This window comes from Ranitomeya variabilis, chromosome 4 (assembly GCF_051348905.1).
Source record: "Ranitomeya variabilis isolate aRanVar5 chromosome 4, aRanVar5.hap1, whole genome shotgun sequence".
NCBI classification, from domain to species: domain Eukaryota; kingdom Metazoa; phylum Chordata; class Amphibia; order Anura; family Dendrobatidae; genus Ranitomeya; species Ranitomeya variabilis.
In genome coordinates, this window is record NC_135235.1 from 345,663,587 (window position 1) to 345,684,081 (window position 20,495).

Sequence of the window (20,495 nt, forward strand, 5' to 3'; positions counted from 1 at the left end):
AAAATCGCCCGAACGATCAATATAAAAAAATAATTAACCCGACTGCTCAACGGCGTAACAAGAAAAATAGTCAAAACACCAGAATTACCTTTTTTTGTCGCTGCGACATTGCATTAAAATGCAATTACGGGTGATCAAAAGAACGTATGTGCACCAAAATGGTATCATTAGACTTCAGATCAGCGCGCAAAGAATAAGCCCTCACCCAATCTGAGATCACGAAAAAAAGGAGACACTACGGGTATCGGAAAATGCGTAATTTCTTTTTTTTTTTTGTAACAAAGTTTGGAAATTTTTTTCACCACTTAAATAAAAAAGAACCTAGACATGTTTGATGCCTATGAACTCGTAATGACCTGGAGAATCATAATGGCAGGCTAGTTTTAGCATTTAGTGAATAATAGTTAACAAGCAAAAAACAGTTGTGGAATTACACTCTTTTTGCAATTACACCGCATTTGTATTTTTTTTCCCGTTTTCCGGTACACGATATGTTAAAACCAATGGTGTTGTTCAAAAGTGCAACTCGGCCCGCAAAAAACAAGCCGTATTGACCGAAAAATAAAAAAGTTACGGCTCTGGGAAGAAGGGGAGCAAAAAATGAAAATACCTCTGGTCATGAAGGGGTTAAAGTTCATCTGCCTCCTGACTGTCCTGCCTCCTCACAAAAACCGTGGGGAACGCTACCATTACCACCACACAGAGAGGGAACAGTATAAGAACCAGTGATAATCCCCAGCAATTTTTGGCGTCACGAACAGGATCCAATCTCCGCATCTTCTATACCTTTAGAAGAAGAAGTTTATATGTTTCTCGAAGGAAGTTAATGAGAAAAATCTGCCTCAGAAAGTTGACGAAAATGTGTTTTTTTGCCTCAGAGTTAAAATGGCAGAACAAGTGACAGACTTGGAAAGAAAATAGCAGTCTATCGTAGTTGTGTACTTTCAAAAGAGCCTCAAAGATAACCCCGGCAACTGCGAGGAAAATGCATAACAAAATACACTCCATCGCAAACCAGTCCTGACTTCTAAGCCAAGACCCAATGTGCACCCCAAGGAAAGCTCCATTCCTGTGAGAAGCGTGATAGTGTTCCATCCTGGTAGTGTGTCTGACTACACCATCCTCATCAAGCATAAAGATGCAGTTACCGACACCTTTCTAACTGGGCTAAGGCCATGTTCACACTTTGCGGTTTTTGATGCTGCGGGTCCGCAGCAGTTTCCATAGCGTTTCCACTTACATGTAAACCCTATGGAAACCGCAAACCGCTGTGCACATGCTGCGGGAAAAACCGCGCAGAAACGCAGCGGTTTAAAACCCGCAGCATGTCACTTCTTTGTGCAGAATCGCTGCGATTCTGCACCCATAGGAATGCATTGAACCGCTTACTTCCCGCATGGGGCTGTGCCCACGTTGCGGGAAGTAAGAATGTGCGGGTGGTACCCGGGGTGGAGGAGAGGAGACTCTCCTCCAGGCCCTGGGAACCATATTTGGGGTAAAAAAAAGAATAAAAATAAAAAATCATGTTATACTCACCTCTCAGCGCTGCACACGGCCGGCCGGTCAGAGTTGCTGTGCGAACAGGACCTGCGGTGACGTCGCGGTCACATGACCGTGATGACGCCCGGGTCACATGACCGTGACGTCACGAAGGTCCTTCTCAGCACAGCATCTTTGGAACTGGAGCGCCGCGTGCAGCGCCGAGGAGATCCGGACATCGGAGGGTGAGTATAACCAATTTTTATTATTTTTAACATTACTATTGATGCTGCATATGCAGCATCAATAGTATAGAAGTAATCCCGCAGCGGAAATCGCAAAACAAACCGCGATAAATCTGCAGGGATAACCGCAGCGGTTTTGCACTGCAGATTTATCAATTCCGCTGCGGGAGAACCCGCAGAGGGACGCCGCAAAGTGTGAACATGGCCTAAGTGTTCATTCACAGTGATGATAAAACAAATCCCTGCATGAAATAATTCTAAACTTTAATAATAAATTAAAGTACCCAACTCTGGGGCCCTACATATAGTGTTGGTTTTTTTTTAATTTGTTTTGAACGTTAAAACTTTACTGTTTTGCCATTGATTTACCTTCCAATGGCTTGTTTTTTTGCATGGTAAGCTGACTTTTTAATGTTACATACAGCCTGCTTTTTACTACCGTTTTTGTGAGGAGCCGAGACTAAAAAATTGAACTTGTGCTGCCATTTTTATTTTTTTCTTACAGCCTGCTTATGATTTTTACTGGAGAGACAGGGGCTTCAGCTCTTCAGTCTCATTCCCATATGAATTCCAATGCTGATTTCTCAGTAATGGAGGAAAATGCTGGCCGTGCAAAGGTTTTGCTGGATTGTCTGTGAAAGAGCTACATGTGCATAAAGATAGTTTGGGGTGTGAAGATCTGATGACGGATTCCCTTTAAAAATTGTTGAACTGAACATTCGCTTTGCACGTTGTTACATACCCATATGTGTTTGATGTACTGCTGATTTATATTGCGCCTTAACGGTTTCCTTTGATCACCTGTCTTTGCTTTGGTTTATTCTACATCTTTATCTTATTGACTGTTGTAGGATGTTGAAGCTTCTGACATAAAAGTCCAGGTCTGTGTGTATGCTTTCGACATGCTGTACCTCAATGGAGAGGTAAGTAATGCACATGGGTTTTATCACTTCCATAAAATGTTAAAAACATAATGCTGTTCTTGTGTGGCTTTCTTACAGGTGTGACATTAATACTGACCATTTAACCCTTTGCATGCTGTGGTCAATAACAATTGTTATATAGGTAATTGGTTAAGGTAGGGGTCTCGTTCTCTCATCCCCTCCACCATGCTCCCAGTGACATGAAGCTGAGGATTGCTATTGCAACCCAGAGCTCTAATTATGTCCTTGAGATTTTACATTTAGGGCTCGCTCACACTGTGGGATAACACAACCAAATTTAATTCTGTTTTATTGGATAGCATTCTGCCCAATGTTATACTATGGGGCAGTGCAGATCTGCCATTTTTTTTTAAATCGGATCATGCGCCCCCAAACACGTCTATGGGTCTGTGTGAAACATCAGACAACACTTTAATGTCATCCAAGTGCAGTCCGACTTACACCTCCTTACTCCTCACCTGTGCTGTGTGTCTTTCAAGTTAGAGAATCAGAACACACTCAGATGACACTCAGATCAAACTTTGACAGAGTTTGTGCTGAGAGTCAACAGCAGATCCATAATCTATGGAAATTTAGGAGGTTTCTACAAAAAAAAAAATCTAACGATTCTCCACTCCGAAGATCAAATGCCCCAATTCCTGATGTGCCTAAAACTCATTTAGCTCAACACAATAGGGATGCAATGTATTGGAAACTAAGCTTGCATATGTGCAGTTTTCATTCTGCAACATCCACTCATGCTTATGTCTGGGAAAACACCCATGGAGACAAAATAGTCAGGAAATCTGTTAGGCTATGTGCACACTCTGCGGATTTTGTTGTGGATCCACAGCGTTTTTTTCCACACAGAATTGCACCAAATCCTCAAAGTGTAGCTCAGGCAATGTTAATCAATAGGAATCCAGAATAGGTGTGCACATACTCCGGAACATTCAGCACGGATTCCCAGCGTTTTATTTTCCGCAGCATGTCAATTCGTTTTGCAGATCTGCAGCGTTTCTGCACCCATTTACTTGCATTCAGTCGGTCAAATCCCCAGCTAAACCGCAGGTGTAAAAAGGTCTGCGGAAAAAACGCTGTTAGAAAGGAAGGAGGAAGAGTGTGTGAGCGGAGAATATGTGCGTGTCTGTCTTCGGGTGGCTGTGTCTGTGTCTGTGCAGCTGTGTGCGGGTGTCTGTGTGTTTAGCTAGGCATCGTCTGATGGGACAGTAGTCTCATCATCCAGTGACTGTGTTCAATTGTAAAACAAAAAAAAATAAATTCATACTTGCCAAACACCTAATCCCCGACGCCCGCTTCTCCTGCAACAAAAATAAAATAATAAACCAACATATATTTACCTTTCCGCCATAGTCCATTTTAATTACGAGTGTCCCACGACGATCTCACGTGTAGAACAGTCACATCGGGAGATGTGACCTCTCTACCCGGCCTCCGGCGCTACACTGACAGAAGGTAATCACTCCCGCAGTGTATCACTGCACCGCCGTGAGCGTTCATTGGAGTTCGTGCTGTCACTTGCGGCACCACTGCGTGAGAAAATTCTCACGCAGCGGTGCCGTGAGAGCATGAACTCTGGTGAACTCTCAGTGATGCACTGCAGGAGCGATCAGCAGGGTAGTGCTGTCACATCTCCCAATGTGACTTCTTCACTTGAGATCATCGCGGGACACTCATTACTAAATGGACAATGGGGCGGACAGGGAGTATTTACGTTGGTTCATTATTTTATTTTTGTTGCAGGAGAATGAAGAATTCGGGGATTAGGCGATGTTGTAAGTATGGTAAATTAAGATTCAATAAAGGAGTCTGATTATTTCAATTAAAGGACTTTATTCTGTCTGTGTCTTTATTTACCATATAACTATAGGATTAGTAATGGATAGGTGTTATAGACGCCTCTCCATTGCTAAACCATGAGTTTAATATCACTGGACAATACAAAGGTGACATCAACCCCACAAATATCACCATACTTGCCACCGCTACAGGGCAAGTGGGAAGAGCGAGGCTAAGTGCCAGAATTGGCACATCTATAAGATGCGCCATTTCTGGGGCGGCTGAGAGCTGATGTGTTGAGCCTGGGGGGTGCCAGTATACATGGCCCCTTCCCAGGCTATTAATATCAGCCTGCAGCTGTCTGCCTAGTCTTTGCTGGTTCGATTTTATATAGGGACCCCATGTCAATTTCTGGGGGGGGGGCCCTGTAAACCAGTAAAGGCTAAGGAAACATCTGTGAGCGAATATTAATAGCCTGGGAACCTTTATGGCTATTGGCTCCTTCCCCGAATATTAACATCAGCAGTCAACTTTCCATCTGCTGGTTATTAAAATTATGCGGGAGCCCACCCAATTTTTAAAAAAATATTTTTGAAAAATAAACAGATATTGCATTTCACGCAGATTTCTGAGGGTATGTTCCCACAAGTCAGTAAATGCGTCCAACCCGCAGCGGCCAGATGTTACAGCATAGTGGATGGAATTTCAAGAAATCCCATGTCCACTGTGCGTGCATCGGTGTCCGCAGCTTCCCTGCGGAGAAGGACATGCGGTGCTTCTTTCCAGACCACAGCATGTCTATTTATCTTGCTGACTTATTGTTTAGAGGTATTGCCAAGCCAAATGGAAATAGCCATCTGTAGACAATGTTTTTGCTTCTTACCGTTTCGTGTTAGTGGTTGAAGTTGTCTTCTTGAATCCAGAGTCAGTTTTGTGAGATCTTGGAATATTTGAATCTCATTTTCATCGTATTCAATTTTTTCCGTCTCTTGCTTATTGAGCGGTTTTGACATCATCCCTAATATCTGTGATCTCTTCTTTTATTGTTTGTGTAAAGTCTTTGAATAATTTTTTTATACATTCCGTTGTGGGTAAAGCCTTGATATAATCTTTTATATCTGGATCATTTTGAATTGTCAGTGTCTTCGCTATCTGACCATTGATTGGGCAAGGCTGCATCAAACGTCAGTTTGTGCGTGGAGCTGAGGGGTCTGCAGCCCTGGGAATATTCTGCAAGAGGACGTTTTTTGTTTTTGATTTTGTCTTGGTTTTTTGGGGGAGATTTGGATGGGTGTTGCAGGTCCGGGTCCGGCGCCTTCCATCTTGCAACGCCACCCTCCTGCTTCTTCATCGCTCCCTGGCGTTGGCGCTCCTGCTCAGGCATACTTCTCTGCCCTGTTGAGGGCAGAGTAAAGTACTGCAGTGCGCAGGCCCCGGGGAAAGGTCAGAGATTCCCAGCACCTGGGCTCAGAGTAAAGACTCTGCTCTCAACAGGGCAGAGAAGTATGCCTGCGCAGGAACGCCGATGCGGGGTAATGATGAAGAAGCTGGAGGGTGGCATCGGAAGATGGGAGGCGCCGGACCCGCAACACCCATCGGACCGGACCATCCCCCCCACGGGTGAGTATAATATGACTTATTTTTCTATTCTTTCAGGTCGGATCCAGGGCTTTTCTATAGCATTATAGAATGCTATACAATACAGTATATCAGCCCTGAAAGGCAGTGGCCATATCTTAAAGCAGCAAAATCTGCTGATATGTTCCCTTTAAAGGTTAAGTTTTATATGACAAAGAAGTTAAGTTCTATTTGGTGAATTCTATGTATTTTGGTGCTTATATACCTGATTTACGGTGAACAGTTTGCCAAAGAACAAATCAACTGGTCTAAAGAGAAATGGAGAAACATTTTGTGGACTAATGAAAGTAAAATTGTTCTTTTTGGGTCCAAGGGCTGCAGACAGTTTATCGGACGGACCCCAAACTCTGCATTCAAGTCACAGTACACTCTGAAAACTGTGAAGCATGGTGGGGCAAGCATGATGATATGGGCTGTTTCTCTTACTATGGTGCTGGGCCTATCTACCACATTCCAGAGATCATGGACCAGTTTGCATGTATTAAAATACTTGAAGGTCATGTTGACTTACACTGAAGAGGATATCTCCTTGAAATGGGTGTTTGAACAAGACAACGTCCCTAAGCACACCAGTAAATGAGCAAAATTTTGGTTCTGGTCCAACAAAATTGAAGTTATCGAGTGGCCAGCCCAATCCCCGGACCTTAATCTGATAGAACACTTGTTGTGTGATACTAAAAATAACATTTGAGGCAAAGCCAACAAATGCCAAAAAATGGGATGTAGTCAAAGCATCCTGGGCTGGAATAACAGTGACAGGAGCCAGAAGTTTGTTAGTTGGTTGACTGTATACAACATATAGATGTGAAGCAGTCCTAAAAAAAAAAAAACCCTGTGGGTATACGTCTAAATATTAGGTTAGTGATTCACAGGAATGCTAAATCCACACAAACCAGTACATATTGTGAGCTTGTAAAGACAAATACAGACACAATTTTTTTTTTTAACCACCCAATGTTCATTTCTGGTTTCCTGTTAAGTAGTTACAAATTCTATACATTTCTCTTCATGTTTTGAATTCGAAAACAGTGTGCAATGTTCCCAATACATGGAAATTAAAGCTGGTATAAAAATATTGTGATTAACTCGTGTTTTTGAACCCACTTTTATTTTGAACACTACTGTTTATACGGCTTACATGCATAAATGCCCTTAAAAGGAGAATGCAGAAAGTCACAGTATATTTCTCCTACGCCTTATTGGGGGACACAGGACCATGGGTGTTATGCTGCTGCCACTAGGAGGACACTAAGTAAACACAGAAAGAATAGCTCCTCCCCTGCAGTATACACCCTCCTGCTGGCTCTCGGTGAACCAGTTCTTGCTTAGTGTCTGTAGGAGGCACTTGGGTCTGTTTCAGACCCCACCGTTTTTATTTAAATTTTTGATTTTTTGTTCTATTTTTTCCTTTAACGGAGCGAATGGGGGCGACGCAGCCTTTATAGGCTTCGATCTCCTCCGAACTCCTCCGAACTATCAACAGGCAAATACGTGGAGCGTCCCTCCCGTATCCTTTCCTGCAATGTTGGATGCCAGCCCTGAGCTCATCTTGCGGGTGATGGTTCCTCCGCGTTCCGATCTACCCCCCCCCCCCTCCATAGCAGGCGACCACATGGAGTAGCCCTCCATCTACCTCTCCTGGAGCCAGGTGCATAGCCGGACATATTATGAATGGTGTCCGTGCAGCCCCCCTCTGCATCACCACTGATATAGCGGATGACGCATGGTGGCGGAAGCTCTCCACCCCCTCCCTGACTATGGCGACGGTGGATTGAGCCCCGGCCCACCGCATCTACCGTGAGCACACTGCGGGGGCCAAGGCGCTGGGGGGTCCTGGTCCCCAGGGTATGGGAGGTCCGCACCTTAAGCCTGTGTCCGTGGGTGGTCCGTAGTGCGGCAACCCCACAAAGGAGTGCAGCTAATGTTGGCGCTAATAGCGGTCGCGGCAATACAGACAGCAACCGCAGAGAAGTTTAAAAAAAAAAAACAATTTCCCTCAATACAGGCCGTAGTTTTGGCCACGCCCACTTTTCCTGGCGCTTCTCGTTCCCTGTGATGAGATCCCTCTTCCTGGTCTCGGCGGCCATCTTGGGACACCCACAGCCCTGATGCTGCAGCACTGCTCCAGCTTTTCCTATCACAGCCCTCAGGACTAGCGTTTTTCTCTGCCTACTCTGCGGACCTGCCCTGGGGACTCAAGACACAGGACCTGGGTAAGCTGCAGAAGCATAGCTTAACCCTTTCCCTGCTAGTAAGCGCTTTCCTCCAGGCTTTGCTATGTCTCAACCAAAGCCTCACAAAAGTCTGGGAAAACCCACACTGTATTCTTCGCTGCATGTACCTCTTGTAAGGTATCATTACCCCGGGGTCACAATACTGCATTATGCACAGCTTGTGAACCGGTGATGGCTCAGGAACCACCTGTTGCTGATACTGAACCCAATGAGCCTAGTCCCCCTGAGTGGGCTACCTTCCTTTCCCGGTCTATGGCATCCCTGGCAAAAGCGTTAGACTCGTTCCGAGACCCTACCTCTAACCAGGGCACTAATACGGACGAAGCTTCCGATGGTCAGAACCCCTCTTACTCCAGGGGTCGTACCTTGCCAAGGAGTTCTCACTCTTCCAGGAAAAGGACTCATGCCATATCCCCAGACCATCACAGGTTTTCGGGTTCTGAGAGCTCCACTTCTCGCTCCCCTTCCATTGGGGCTAATAGAGAACCTGTTTCAGAGGAAGATTCTGACACGTCCCTAGATCAGGAATTTCATCACGATCAGGAGACTCTCGACTCTCTAATTGTCAATGAATAAGGCTTTGAGACTTGAGGAGGAACCCTTATCTAAAACTGATCATGCCGTGTCCTTTAAGAGGACCAAACGAGCTCAAAGAGTGTTCGCCACTCATCCCGAGTTTAAGCAAATTGTTGAATCTCACAGGATCCGTCCAGACAAATGATTCACAGGGCAGAAGCCCATGGAGTCCAAATATCCCTTTGCCCAGGATCTAAGAAAAGATTGGTCACAATCTCCCCCAGTAGATCCTCCGGTATCGCGCCTGGCTACAAAATCTGTTTTATCCTCCTCGGAGGGCACCTCTATTAAAAATCCAACCGATCGTCAGATCGACAATATGGCGCGTTCAGCTTTTGAAGCCTCAGCGGCCGCACTCTTTCCATCTTTTGCCGCTACGTGGGTGGCTAAGGCTATGTCCCACTGGGCTGAGGTCTTGTTTTCAGCAGTACTGGATACCAATCCTCCCCCCGAGATAGCAGACCTCGCTACTCAGATAGCCAGAGCTGGAGATTTTGTAGTCACCGCGTCCCTAGATGCCGCTGACTGCGCTTCTCAAGCAGCAGCAAATACCATCACCATCCGGAGGTCCTTATGGCTCAGGGACTGGCGTGCGGATTCTGCTTCCAAAAAGTAATTGACTTCTCTCCCATATCAGAGCGGTCGCCTTTTTGGCAAAAAGCTCGACCAGTTAATTTCTGACGTCACTGGAGGGAAGAGTAAATTTCTTCCACAACAGAGACCCTCTCGGCCCTTTCGGAACCTGCAACCACAGGCTCGGTCCCGATTTTTTTCGTTACAACTCACACTGGTCCTCTACTTCCACAGCTACCGGTTCCGGCCGGGCACAACATGGAGACAGAGGTTCACAGGCCTCTTTTAAGCCTTCCCCTTCATGGAGAGGCAGGCCAAGGCAGCCGGGATCCAGAGGCGCCAGAACGGGCAGACCTTCCACACAATGACTCTGCGGTATCCGGGGGACACCCTCAAAGTAGGCGGCCACCTGCTTTCCTTCAGTGTCGCGTGGCTCTCGGTCGTTCACGACGAGTGGGTCCGCGATCTAGTGTCCTCCGGATACAAGATAGATCTCTTATCTCCAAACCGTTTTTTTCCTGTCTTCTCCTCCCAGGGCAAAGGCATCAGAGTTATTCAAAGCTATAAGCTCTCTGAGAAAAGACTGAGTTATTATTCCGGTCCCTCAAAGCGAAAGGTTTCAAGGTTTTTATTCAAACCTCTTCATTGTTCCAAAGAGGGATGGTACAGTACGGCCCATACTGGACCTAAAACTGCTGAACAAGTTCGTCAGGGTACGACTGTTCCGGATGGAATCGCTTAGTTCTATCATCGCCTCCATGGAAAAAGGCGAGTTCCTGGCGTCTATAGACATCCAGGACGCTTACCTCCACATTCCTATTTTACCTTCTCACCAAAGGTTTCTTCGCTTCGCAGTTCAGGAAGATCACTTCCAATTCGTTGCTCTGCCCTTCGGCCTCGCCACCGCTCCCAGGGTATTCACCAAGGTCATGGCGGCTGCCGTGGCTATACTCCGGAGAAGTGGTGGCGCTCCCGTATTTAGACGATATCCTCATCAAAGGCCCCTCTTTCCGCTCCTGTAAGAAAGCCGTGGCCATCACAAGATACCCTTTCTCACCTGGGGTGGAAGATAAACTTCAAAAATCTTCCCTAGTGCCGGCTCAGCGAATTTCCTTTCTAGGAATGATACTCGACTCGTCCTGGGGGTTGGTTCTTCTTCCCCCGGAAAACATCTGTCTTACAGCGAGAAGCTCAGAAGCGCTCTCAGCCTCGCTCTCACTCTCTGCGCTTCCGTATGAGAGTCCTCGGCAGGATGGTAGCAGCTATGGAGGCGGTTCCATTTGCCCAACTACACCTCCGTCCTCTAAAGCATGCCCTCCTGGCTGTTTGGGACAGGAACCCGTTCTCCCTAGACCGTCGGTTCCTCCTTCCCCAGCGAGTCAGACAGTCTCTCAGGTGGTGGACATTGAAATCCTCCCTGAATCAAGGGAAGTCTTTTCTTCCAGTACACTGGCTGGTTGTGACGACAGACGCCAGTCTTCTAGGCTGGGGAGCGGTGTTCCTTCATCACACTGCTCAGGGCCGCTGGTCCCCCCAGGAATCACGCCTTCCAATCAGCATCTTGGAAATCCGGGCGATTAGGCTGGCACTTCTGCAGTTCCATCGCTTCCTAGCAGGTCGCCCAATCAGGATTCAGTTCAACAACGCCACTGCAGTGGCATACATCAACCGCCAAGGGGGAACCTGCAGCACGGCGGCCATGACAGAGGTAGGCCACATCCTCCGATGGGCCAAGGAAAACCACTCAATGATCTCTGCGGTTCACATCCTGGGAGTGGACAATTGGGAGGCAGACTTCCTCAGTCGGCAATGCCTCGACTCTGGGGAGTGGTCTCTCCATCCGGAGATCTTCCACCAGATCTGCTGTCGTTGGGGAACCCCGGACGTGGATCTGATGGCCTCACGGCTGAATTCCAAGGTTCCCGACTTCATGGCTCGGTCCCACGATCCGGCAGCCATCGGGGCAGACGCTCTTGTACTCACGTGGCATCATTTTCGGCTTCTGTACATATTTCCCCCACTTCCTCTCCTACCGAGAGTCATCAAGAAAATCAGAGCGGAGAGGGTACCAGTAATCCTGATTGCGCCAGACTGGCCGCGCCGGGCGTGGTACGCGGGACTAGTTCAACTAGTTGCCGACGTTCCCTGGCGATTACCGAATCACGCAGATCTGCTATCTCAAGACCCCTTTTACCACCAGAACTCAGAGGCCCTGTGTTTGACGGCATGGCCGTTGAGTCCTGGGTCCTAACCAAGGTAGGTTTCTCTCCAGAAGTCATAGCTACCATAATCAACGCTAGAAAGCCTACGTCTGTGTATCTGTCATCGCATTTGTAAGACTTTCTTTTCATGGTGTAGCGACCGAGGACGTTCTCCCCTACATTTTTCCATCCCTTCCATTCTCGAGTTCTTACAAACGGGTTTGGACTTGGGTCTCGCCCTTAGTTCTCTCAAGGGGCAGATCTCAGCCCTGTCTGTTCTCTTCCAACGCAGGATTGCCAACAGATTACAGGTCAAGACGTTTATTCAGGGAGTCTCCCATCGGGCGCCCCCCCTATAAGGATGCTGTTGGAACCATGGGATCTTAATCTGGTCCTCGGAGTTTTGCAACAGGCTCCTTTTGTACCTCTACAGGAGGTTTCCCTGTCTCTCCTTTCATGGAAAGTTGCGTTTCTAGTTGCGGTCTATCAGACGAGTCTCCGAGCTGGCAGCCCTGTCCTCTCAAGTTCTGTTCCTGAATTTTTATCAGCATAAGGTGGTTTTGAGGACATCCCAGTCTTTTCTACCGAAAGGTGTATCCTCTTTTCATCTCAATGAGGAGATTGTCTTACCCTCACTCTGTTTGGCACCAGTCCATCGCATCGAGAAGGCCCTTCACACACTGGATTTAGTGAGAGCTCTTAGAAGATACATCTCGCGGACAACGTCTTTCCGCAAGTCAGATGCCCTACTCGTGCTCCCGGAAGGACCGAGGAAAGGGTTTCCCGCTTCCACGTTGACAATAGCCAAATGGATCCGTTCGGCTATTCAGGAGTCCTACTGAGTCAGAGGTCTTCCTGTCCCAGAAGGGATTAAGGCTCACTCCACTCAGTCAGTGGGTGTGTCTTGGGCCATCCGGCACCAAGCTTCGGCAGCACAAATTTGTAAGGCTGCGACTTGGTCCAGCCTGCATACCTTTACAAAACATTACCATATTCACTCTCAGGCCTTGGCAGATGCGACCGTCGGCAGATGAATTTTGCAGGCGGCTGTGCCGCATCTGTAACTTGTGGGTGCAAGAAGCAATTGCAGTTAATTGTTTCCCATCCAGGGACTGCTTTAGGACGTCCCATGGTCCTGTGTCCCCCAATGAGGCGTAGGAGAAAAGGAGATTTTTGTGTACTCACCGTAAAATCCTTTTCTCCGAGCCAATCATTGGGGGACACAGCACCCACCCTGTTAGCCTATTGGCTTTGGTTTTTGTTGAGTTAACTTGGTTTTTGACATAGTTCATCCTTGTTAAATATTAAGCTCCTACTGCTTTGTTACCGAACTGGTTCATTGAGAGCCAGCAGGAGGGTGTATACTGCAGAGGAGGAGCTATTCTTTCTGTGTTTACTTAGTGTCCTCCTAGTGGCAGCAGCATAACACCAATGGTCCTGTGTCCCGCAATGATTGGCTCGGAGAAAAGGATTTTACGGTGAGTACACAAAAATCTCCTTTTTTAAAGGGGTATTCTCAAGTTGACTCTTGAGCAGCTCTCTACTCTGCAGTTTCCTTCCTGGTTTCTGCCAGGACAGGCTTCCCTACTTGAGTGACAGCTCTGGTAAATAGAACTGTATTATTATTATTATGTATTTATATAGAACCATTGATTCCATGGTGCTGTACATGAGAAGGGGGTTACATACATATTACAGATATCACTTACAGTAAACAAACTAGCAATGACGGACTGATACAGAGGGGTGAGGACCCTGCCCTTGCAGGCTTACATTCTATTTTAGAACTATAAATCTCAGTAAATGTTCTGCTCTAGACACATAGCCATCAGTGGTTTGTTCTGGAGTCTACACAGTTACCCACTGTATTTACACAGAGACAACAGGGCATTTGAACAAGTACACATCAGTGATCTGTGATTAGGAGACATTCTCTCTGAGAAGCTGCTGCTTCGGTTTAGTAATTTTGGGAGATTTATAACAGTACCTTAATATGAACCCAGAGTGAGTGGGCTGGCTAAAGGGAGGCTTGTATGTTAGGAGTTAACCTCTTTCCTGGAATGTAACTACTGTGCACTCTGGCCTGTGTTGGCTCTTGTGCCCAATCTCCATGGAAATCAGCTGTACACTGTGAAAAATGGCACCTCTCTTTGCAGGAGAATGACAGCAATAGAAAAAGCAAGTCAATTGGAAACTTTCTTATTTCCATGCTGTTTAACTAATATTAATCCAATTCAATAACTTAAGAATTCCCCTTTAAGTGATACATTGTCATTTTTTTCTTTTCAGTCTTTAGTTAGAGAGCCATTTTCTAAGCGAAGGAAACTACTGAGAGAATCCTTTACTGAGCTAGAAGGACAATTCATGTTTGCTACATATATGGATACTTTAAACACAGATGAAATTTCTGAATTTCTTGATCAGTCTATAAAAGGTAATCAGGTAGCAAAAAATGTTTCCTCTGCTACATGAAAATATTTTTAAATAGCTAATTGTTAGTTCTTTTTGTTGTATGTAGATTCTTGTGAAGGCTTGATGGTAAAAACGCTGGAACAAAATGCAACATATGAAATTGCCAAACGTTCTCACAATTGGTTAAAGGTGGGTTTTGCGACATTTTTGGACTTTGTTTTATTTTTAGGTGGAGACTAGTAGTGAGCAGACCGATCTGTAAAGGAATGACAAAATAAATGCCTGACATCATTTCACATACTCATGAAAACTGAGACAGTTAGCAAATAGGTGGTGACCCAACGAGAAGTATAATATGTATAGCAGTTAGAGTAAAAATGTACTTTTAATAAATTTATTTAAAATGATAAACCGCACAAACAAAAACGCAAGGTGCAAAGATGAACACACATAAAGGTGTAAGGTATACACAGTACTTGCTGTAGACCTATTACTCTCCAGAATATTACTGGGGCATATGTTTGTTAGGGGATATAGTGTGTAAGGATCTTTAATTTAATTAATAAATGTATCAAGGCTGTGTATTATAGCATACCGTGTGCTTAGCATCTAGTATGTCATATGTTGCATCCGTTCAACCGTTCAATGAAACACAAGATTTAGTCAGCAGGTCTTGAATATGAATCAGATATAACGTATTCCTCGCTTTGTAAGACACTCCGGATTATAAGACGCACCCCAAATTTTGAGGAAAAAATAGGAAAACAAAATGGTGGTGCTTCTTATGATCCATGCGTCTTATTGCTTACCGGGGGTGGTGGCTGCGGTGAAGCTGGGTCGCTGTTGGAGGAGGCAGGAGTGGGGTGATGCTGCAGGCCACAGGCTGGGATGAATGGGTGTCCGACAGTGCTGCTGGTGTCTGGCGGCCATTTTACCAGAGTCCACCTCACAGGAAATCATGGGACTGCCAGGGGTGGAACCCGGCAGCATCGGAGACAGCTGCAACAGCATTGGGCAGCGCCGGCCGCGCACTAGCAGAGCAACGGGCAGCAGCGCCGGACACCCGCAGTAGCACCACCGGAGACACCCGCAGAGCACTGGGTAGCAGTGTCAGACACCCGCAGCACCGTCAGATGCCTCTTCATCCTGGCCTGCAGCAACTGTACCGATAAGGTACATTCACATTATAAGACGCACCCCTATTTCCCCAAAAAATTTTTTTGGGAAAAGTGTGTCTTATAATCCGAAAAATACGGTACTTAGGCCTCAATAGACACAACTTCGGGAATATGCCTCCGTTATTATCTTATTAACACGTTTCCAAATGATAAACATGCACCCCTCATAGGTATAGCATAGGTGATGGTGATTCTATAAACAGTCGTGTCTCCAAAATTATAACTCTTGTAGTATCATCTGGTCCCAGTCCTCCCTCTAGGAGGAGGGTTTATTCTGTCTATTCCCATAAAAGTTGTTTTTTTTTTTTACGATTGCTATCGTGAAAGTTGTTAAGGTGATTAACAACTGTCGTGTCCCTTATATTGACAATATCCCAAACATGTCCCCCTAATCTCTTACTGAACTCTCTTCTTGTTTTGCCTATGTATTCCATACCACACTCACATGGCCTTATAGACTACACCTATGGTCCAGCAATTGTTGAATTGTCTGATAAAATAGGTTCTGCCTGTGTAATTGCAATGTATTTGTTGGTTTTGCCGGGTTCACTTGGCATTGTTATGGCTACTTTCACACATCAGGTTTTCAGTATCAGGCTAAATCCGGCTAATTTTCAAAAAACCGGATCAGGCGAATGTTGCCGCCGGATCAGGTTTTTTTTTCCCATAGACTTGTATTAGTGCCGGATTGCATCGGATGACATCGCGTTTCGTCCGGTTTTTTGCCAAGTCCGGCAAATCTGCCGCTTCCAGTTTCTTGAAAAAACGTCCATTGCAACGTTTTTTGTCTCCGACGAAAAAACTTCCGGCTGTTTGCTACAATGAAAGCCTATGGGAGCCAGAAGGTGCCGGATCCAGCGGCCTGATCCGGTTTTTTAAACTGAGCATGCTCCAAATTTTTTTTATCCAATAAACTAGATAGGCTAGCCGGATCCGTCAAAAAAACGGATCCGTCGCATCAGTTTTTCAAAATCTGCGCCGGATCCAGTTTTTCCAACTTTCGCCGGATTTAGCCTGACACTGAAAACCTGATGTGTGAAAGTAGCCTTATACCATAAGAGCCCTGCAGCCAGTCGGTGGTCACTATTGCTTTGCTGTAGTCACTGCTTACGCTTGTCCCTCATTCATCCAGGGATTTGACTGATGGGCTCACATGGTAGAGCTCTCACGCAAACCTTGGCAGGCTCTGCTCCAATGGAACGGCGCTGGTGCAGGAGGCGACTGTATGTTTCTTTTACACAGGGGACTACTTCATTTAAAGGGGTATTGTTCAGGAAGTGGGCAACATAAGAGTACACTGATCAGATATCATGCCTATTTTTCTTTTTTTTGGTAATGATAGATGGTAATTAGTTCTCATATTTTATTTCAATATTTTATTTTTTCAGTTGAAGAAAGATTATTTAGAAGGTTTAGGAGACACCCTGGATCTAGTGGTAATTGGTGGTTATCTGGGAAGAGGAAAGCGAACAGGCATATATGGAGGATTCCTACTTGCATCATATGATGAAGAAAGTGAAGAATATCAGACCATCTGCAAGGTTTGTCTGAAATGTTAGACTGATGTGGTCAAATTGAATCCAGTAAATAACATGTTTTCTGTAGCTGCATTCACATCTTTGTGATGATTTCTCATTTTACAGAATAATAGATACATACAATAGTACCTATCTACCTGTGTGTGGCTGCACTTTTATTTAAAGGGGTCCTGTCACCAGGTCCAGTATTGTCTGTTACTGTGTTCCTGCTGCTCCTGAGTGTGTTTTTTTGTTTTTTTTTAAATCTGATATGATTGTAGATATACGGACTGCAGTTTTTCAACCATTAAACTGTAATTTACAATGGAGCATCATTCTCATTATCATTAACGCATCAGTCCAGGGTTTTTTTTATTTTTATCTCACCGCTGCAATGTTGCTTAACCCCTTAATCCCTTACGGCCTACTATCCCATCTAGGTGACCTGGGACTTAATTCCCAGGGACGGGATAGTACATCATAGGCAATCAGCTGCGCTCACAGGGGGAGTGCGGCCGATCGCCGCCAGGTGTCAGCTGATTATTACAGCTGACATCCAGCACTATGTGCCAGGGGCCGTCACGGACCGCTCCCGGCACATTAACCCCCAGAACACTGCAAACAAACATGATCGCAGCATTCCGGCGGCATAGAGAAGCATTGCGCAGGGAGGGGGCTCCCTGCGTGCTTCCCTGAGACCCTCGGAACAACGTGATGTGATCTTGTTGTTCCGAGCGTCTCCTCCCTGCAGGCCCCGGATGCAAAATGGCCGCAGGGCTTCTTCCGGGTCCTGCAGGGAGGTGACCTGGAGCACTGTCTGTCAGATCGCTGATCTGACACAGTGCTCTTCAAAGTGTCAGATCAGCGATCTGACACTATACTGTGTTGTCCCACACTGGGACAAAGTAAAAAAGTAAAAAAATATATATTTACATGTGTAAAAAAAAAAAAAAAACCTAAATAAAAGAAAAAAAAATATTGTTCCAATAAATACATTTCTTTATCTAAATAATATAAAAAAAATAAAGTACACATATTTAGTATCGCCACGTCCGTAACAACCTGACCTATAAAACTGTCCCACTAGTTAACCCCTTCAGTGAACACGTAAAAATAAAAAATAAAAATGAGGCAAAAAACAATGCTTTATTATACCGCTGAACAAAAAGTGGAATAACACGCAATCAAAAAGACGGATGGAAATAACCATGGTACCGCTGAAAACGTCATCTTGTCCCGCAAAAAACAAGCCGCCATACAGCATCAGCGGAAAAAATAAAAAAGTTACAGTCCTCAGAATAAAGCGATGCAAAAATAACTTAGCGCTAAAACATAAAAAATAATATAAATTTTGTATCGCTGTAATTGTACTGACCCAACGAATAAAACTGCTTTATCAATTTTACCAAACGAGGAATGGTATAAATGCCCCCCCAAAAGTAATTCATGAATAGCTGGTTTTTGGTCATTCTGCCTCACAAAAATCAGAATAAAAAGCGATAAAAAGTCACATGCCTGAAAATGGTATCAATAAAACCGTCAGCTCGTCCCGCAAAAAACAAGACCTCACATGACTCTGTGGACCAAAATATGGAAAAATTATAGCTCTCAAAATGTGGAGACGCAAAAACTATTTTTTGCTATAAAAAGCGTCTTTTAGTGTGTGACAGCCGCCAATCATAAAAATCCGCTAAAAAGCACGCTATAAAAGTAGATCAAACCCCCCTTCATCTCCTCCTTAGTTAGGGAAAAATAATAAAATTTAAAAAATTTATTTATTTCAATTTTCCCATTAGGGTTGGGGCTACAGTTAGGGTTGGGGCTACAGTTAGGGTTGGGGCTACAGTTAGGGTTGGGGCTACAGTTAGGGTTGGGGCTACAGTTAGGGTTGGGGCTACAGTTAGGGTTGGGGCTAAAGTTAGGGTTAGGGTTGAGGCTACAGTTAGGGTTGGGGTTAGGGGTGTGGTTAGGGTTGGGGCTACAGTTAGGGTTGGGGCTAAAGTGAGGGTTAGGGATGGGGCTACAGTTAGGGTTGGGGCTAAAGTTAGGGTTGGGGCTACAGTTAGGGTTGGGTTTAGGGTTGGGGCTACAGTTAGGGTTGGGGCTACAGTTAGGGTTGGGGCTACAGTTATGGTTGGGGCTACAGTTAGGGTTGGGGCTACAGTTAGGTTTAGGGCTACAGTTAGGGCTATAGTTAGGGTTGGGATTAGGGTTGGGGCTACAGTTAGGGTTGGGGTTAGGGTTGGGGCTACAGTTAGGGTTGGGGCTACAGTTAGGGTTGGGGCTACAGTTAGGGTTGGGGCTACAGTTAGGGTTGGGGCTACAGTTAGGGTTGGGGCTAAAGTTAGGGTTGAGGTTGGGGCTACAGTTAGGGTTGGGGCTACAGCTAGGGTTTGGGGCTACAGTTAGGGTTTGGCCTACAGTTAGGGTTTGGGCTACAGTTAGGTTTAGGGCTACAGTTAGGGCTACAGTTAGGGTTGGGGCTACGGTTAGGGTTGGGGCTACGGTTAGGGTTGGGGCTACGGTTAGGGTTGGGGCTACAGTTAGGGTTGGGGCTACAGTTAGGGTTGGGGCTACAGTTAGGGTTGGGGCTACAGTTAGGGTTGGGGCTACAGTTAGGGTTGGGGCTACAGTTAGGGTTGGGGCTAAAGTTAGGGTTGAGGTTGGGGCTACAGTTAGGGTTGGGGCTACAGCTAGGGTTTGGGGCTACAGTTAGGGTTTGGCCTACAGTTAGGGTTTGGGCTACAGTTAGGTTTAGGGCTACAGTTAGGGCTACAGTTAGGGTTGGGGCTACGGTTAGGGTTGGGGCTACGGTTAGGGTTGGGGCTACAGTTAGGGTTGGGGCTACAGTTAGGGTTGGGGCTAAAGTTAGGGTTTGGATTACACTAACGTTGGGATTAGGGTTGGGTGTGTCGGGGTTAAAGGTGTGGTTAGGATTATGGCCGGGATTAGGATTATGGCCGGGATTAGGATTAGGGGTGTGTTGGGATTAGGGGTGTGTTGGGGTTAGGGGTGTGGTTAGGGTTGGGATTAGGGTTAGGGGTGTGTTGGGGATCGGGTTAGGGGCATGTTCGGGTTAGGGGTGTGAGTTAGGGTTAGGGTTGGGATTAGGGTTAGGGGTGTGTTTGGGTTAGGGTTTCAGAATTGGGGGGTTTCAATGTTTAGGCACATCAGGGGCTTTCCAAACGCGACATGGTGTCCTATCTCAATTCCAGTAATTTTGCATTGAAAAGTCAAACTGCGCTCCTTCCCTTCCGAGCTCTGCATACTCCCAAACAGTGTTTTACCCCCACATATGGGGTATCGGCATACTCAGAACAAATTGTACAACAACTTTTGGGGTCCAATTTCTCCTGATATCCTCGGTAAAATAAAACAAATTAAAGCTGGGAAAAAAAAAAAAAAAAAAAAAAAACCATTTAACTTTTTCACAAATTTTTTTAAACATTCCCCAAATTCCTGTGAAATACCTGAAGGGTTAATACACTTCTTGAATGTGGTTTTGAGCACCTTGAGGGGTGCAGTTTTTAGAATGTTGTCACACTTGGTTATTTTCTATCATATAGACCCCTGAAAGTGACTTCAAATGTGATGTAGTCCCTAAAAAAAAAATGGTGTTGTAAAAATGAGAAATTGCTGGTCAACTTTTAACCCTTATAACTCCCTAACAAAATAAAGTTTTGGTTCCAAAATTGTGCTGATGTAAAGTAGACATGTGG

The 20,495-nt window shown here is 45.6% G+C and overlaps 1 protein-coding gene across 3 annotated transcripts in view; it reads left to right on the top strand.

Moving 5' to 3' along the window:
- LIG1 (DNA ligase 1) overlaps positions 1-20,495 on the top strand; it is a 572,167-nt gene that overhangs the window by 389,052 nt on the left and 162,620 nt on the right. For all 3 annotated transcript variants that reach the window (XM_077250677.1, XM_077250678.1, XM_077250676.1), the window contains 4 exons: positions 2,576-2,647; positions 13,959-14,103; positions 14,188-14,270; positions 16,648-16,800. In XM_077250677.1, the coding sequence (XP_077106792.1) occupies positions 2,576-2,647; positions 13,959-14,103; positions 14,188-14,270; positions 16,648-16,800 (453 nt within the window). The remainder of the gene's footprint in view (positions 1-2,575; positions 2,648-13,958; positions 14,104-14,187; positions 14,271-16,647; positions 16,801-20,495) is intronic.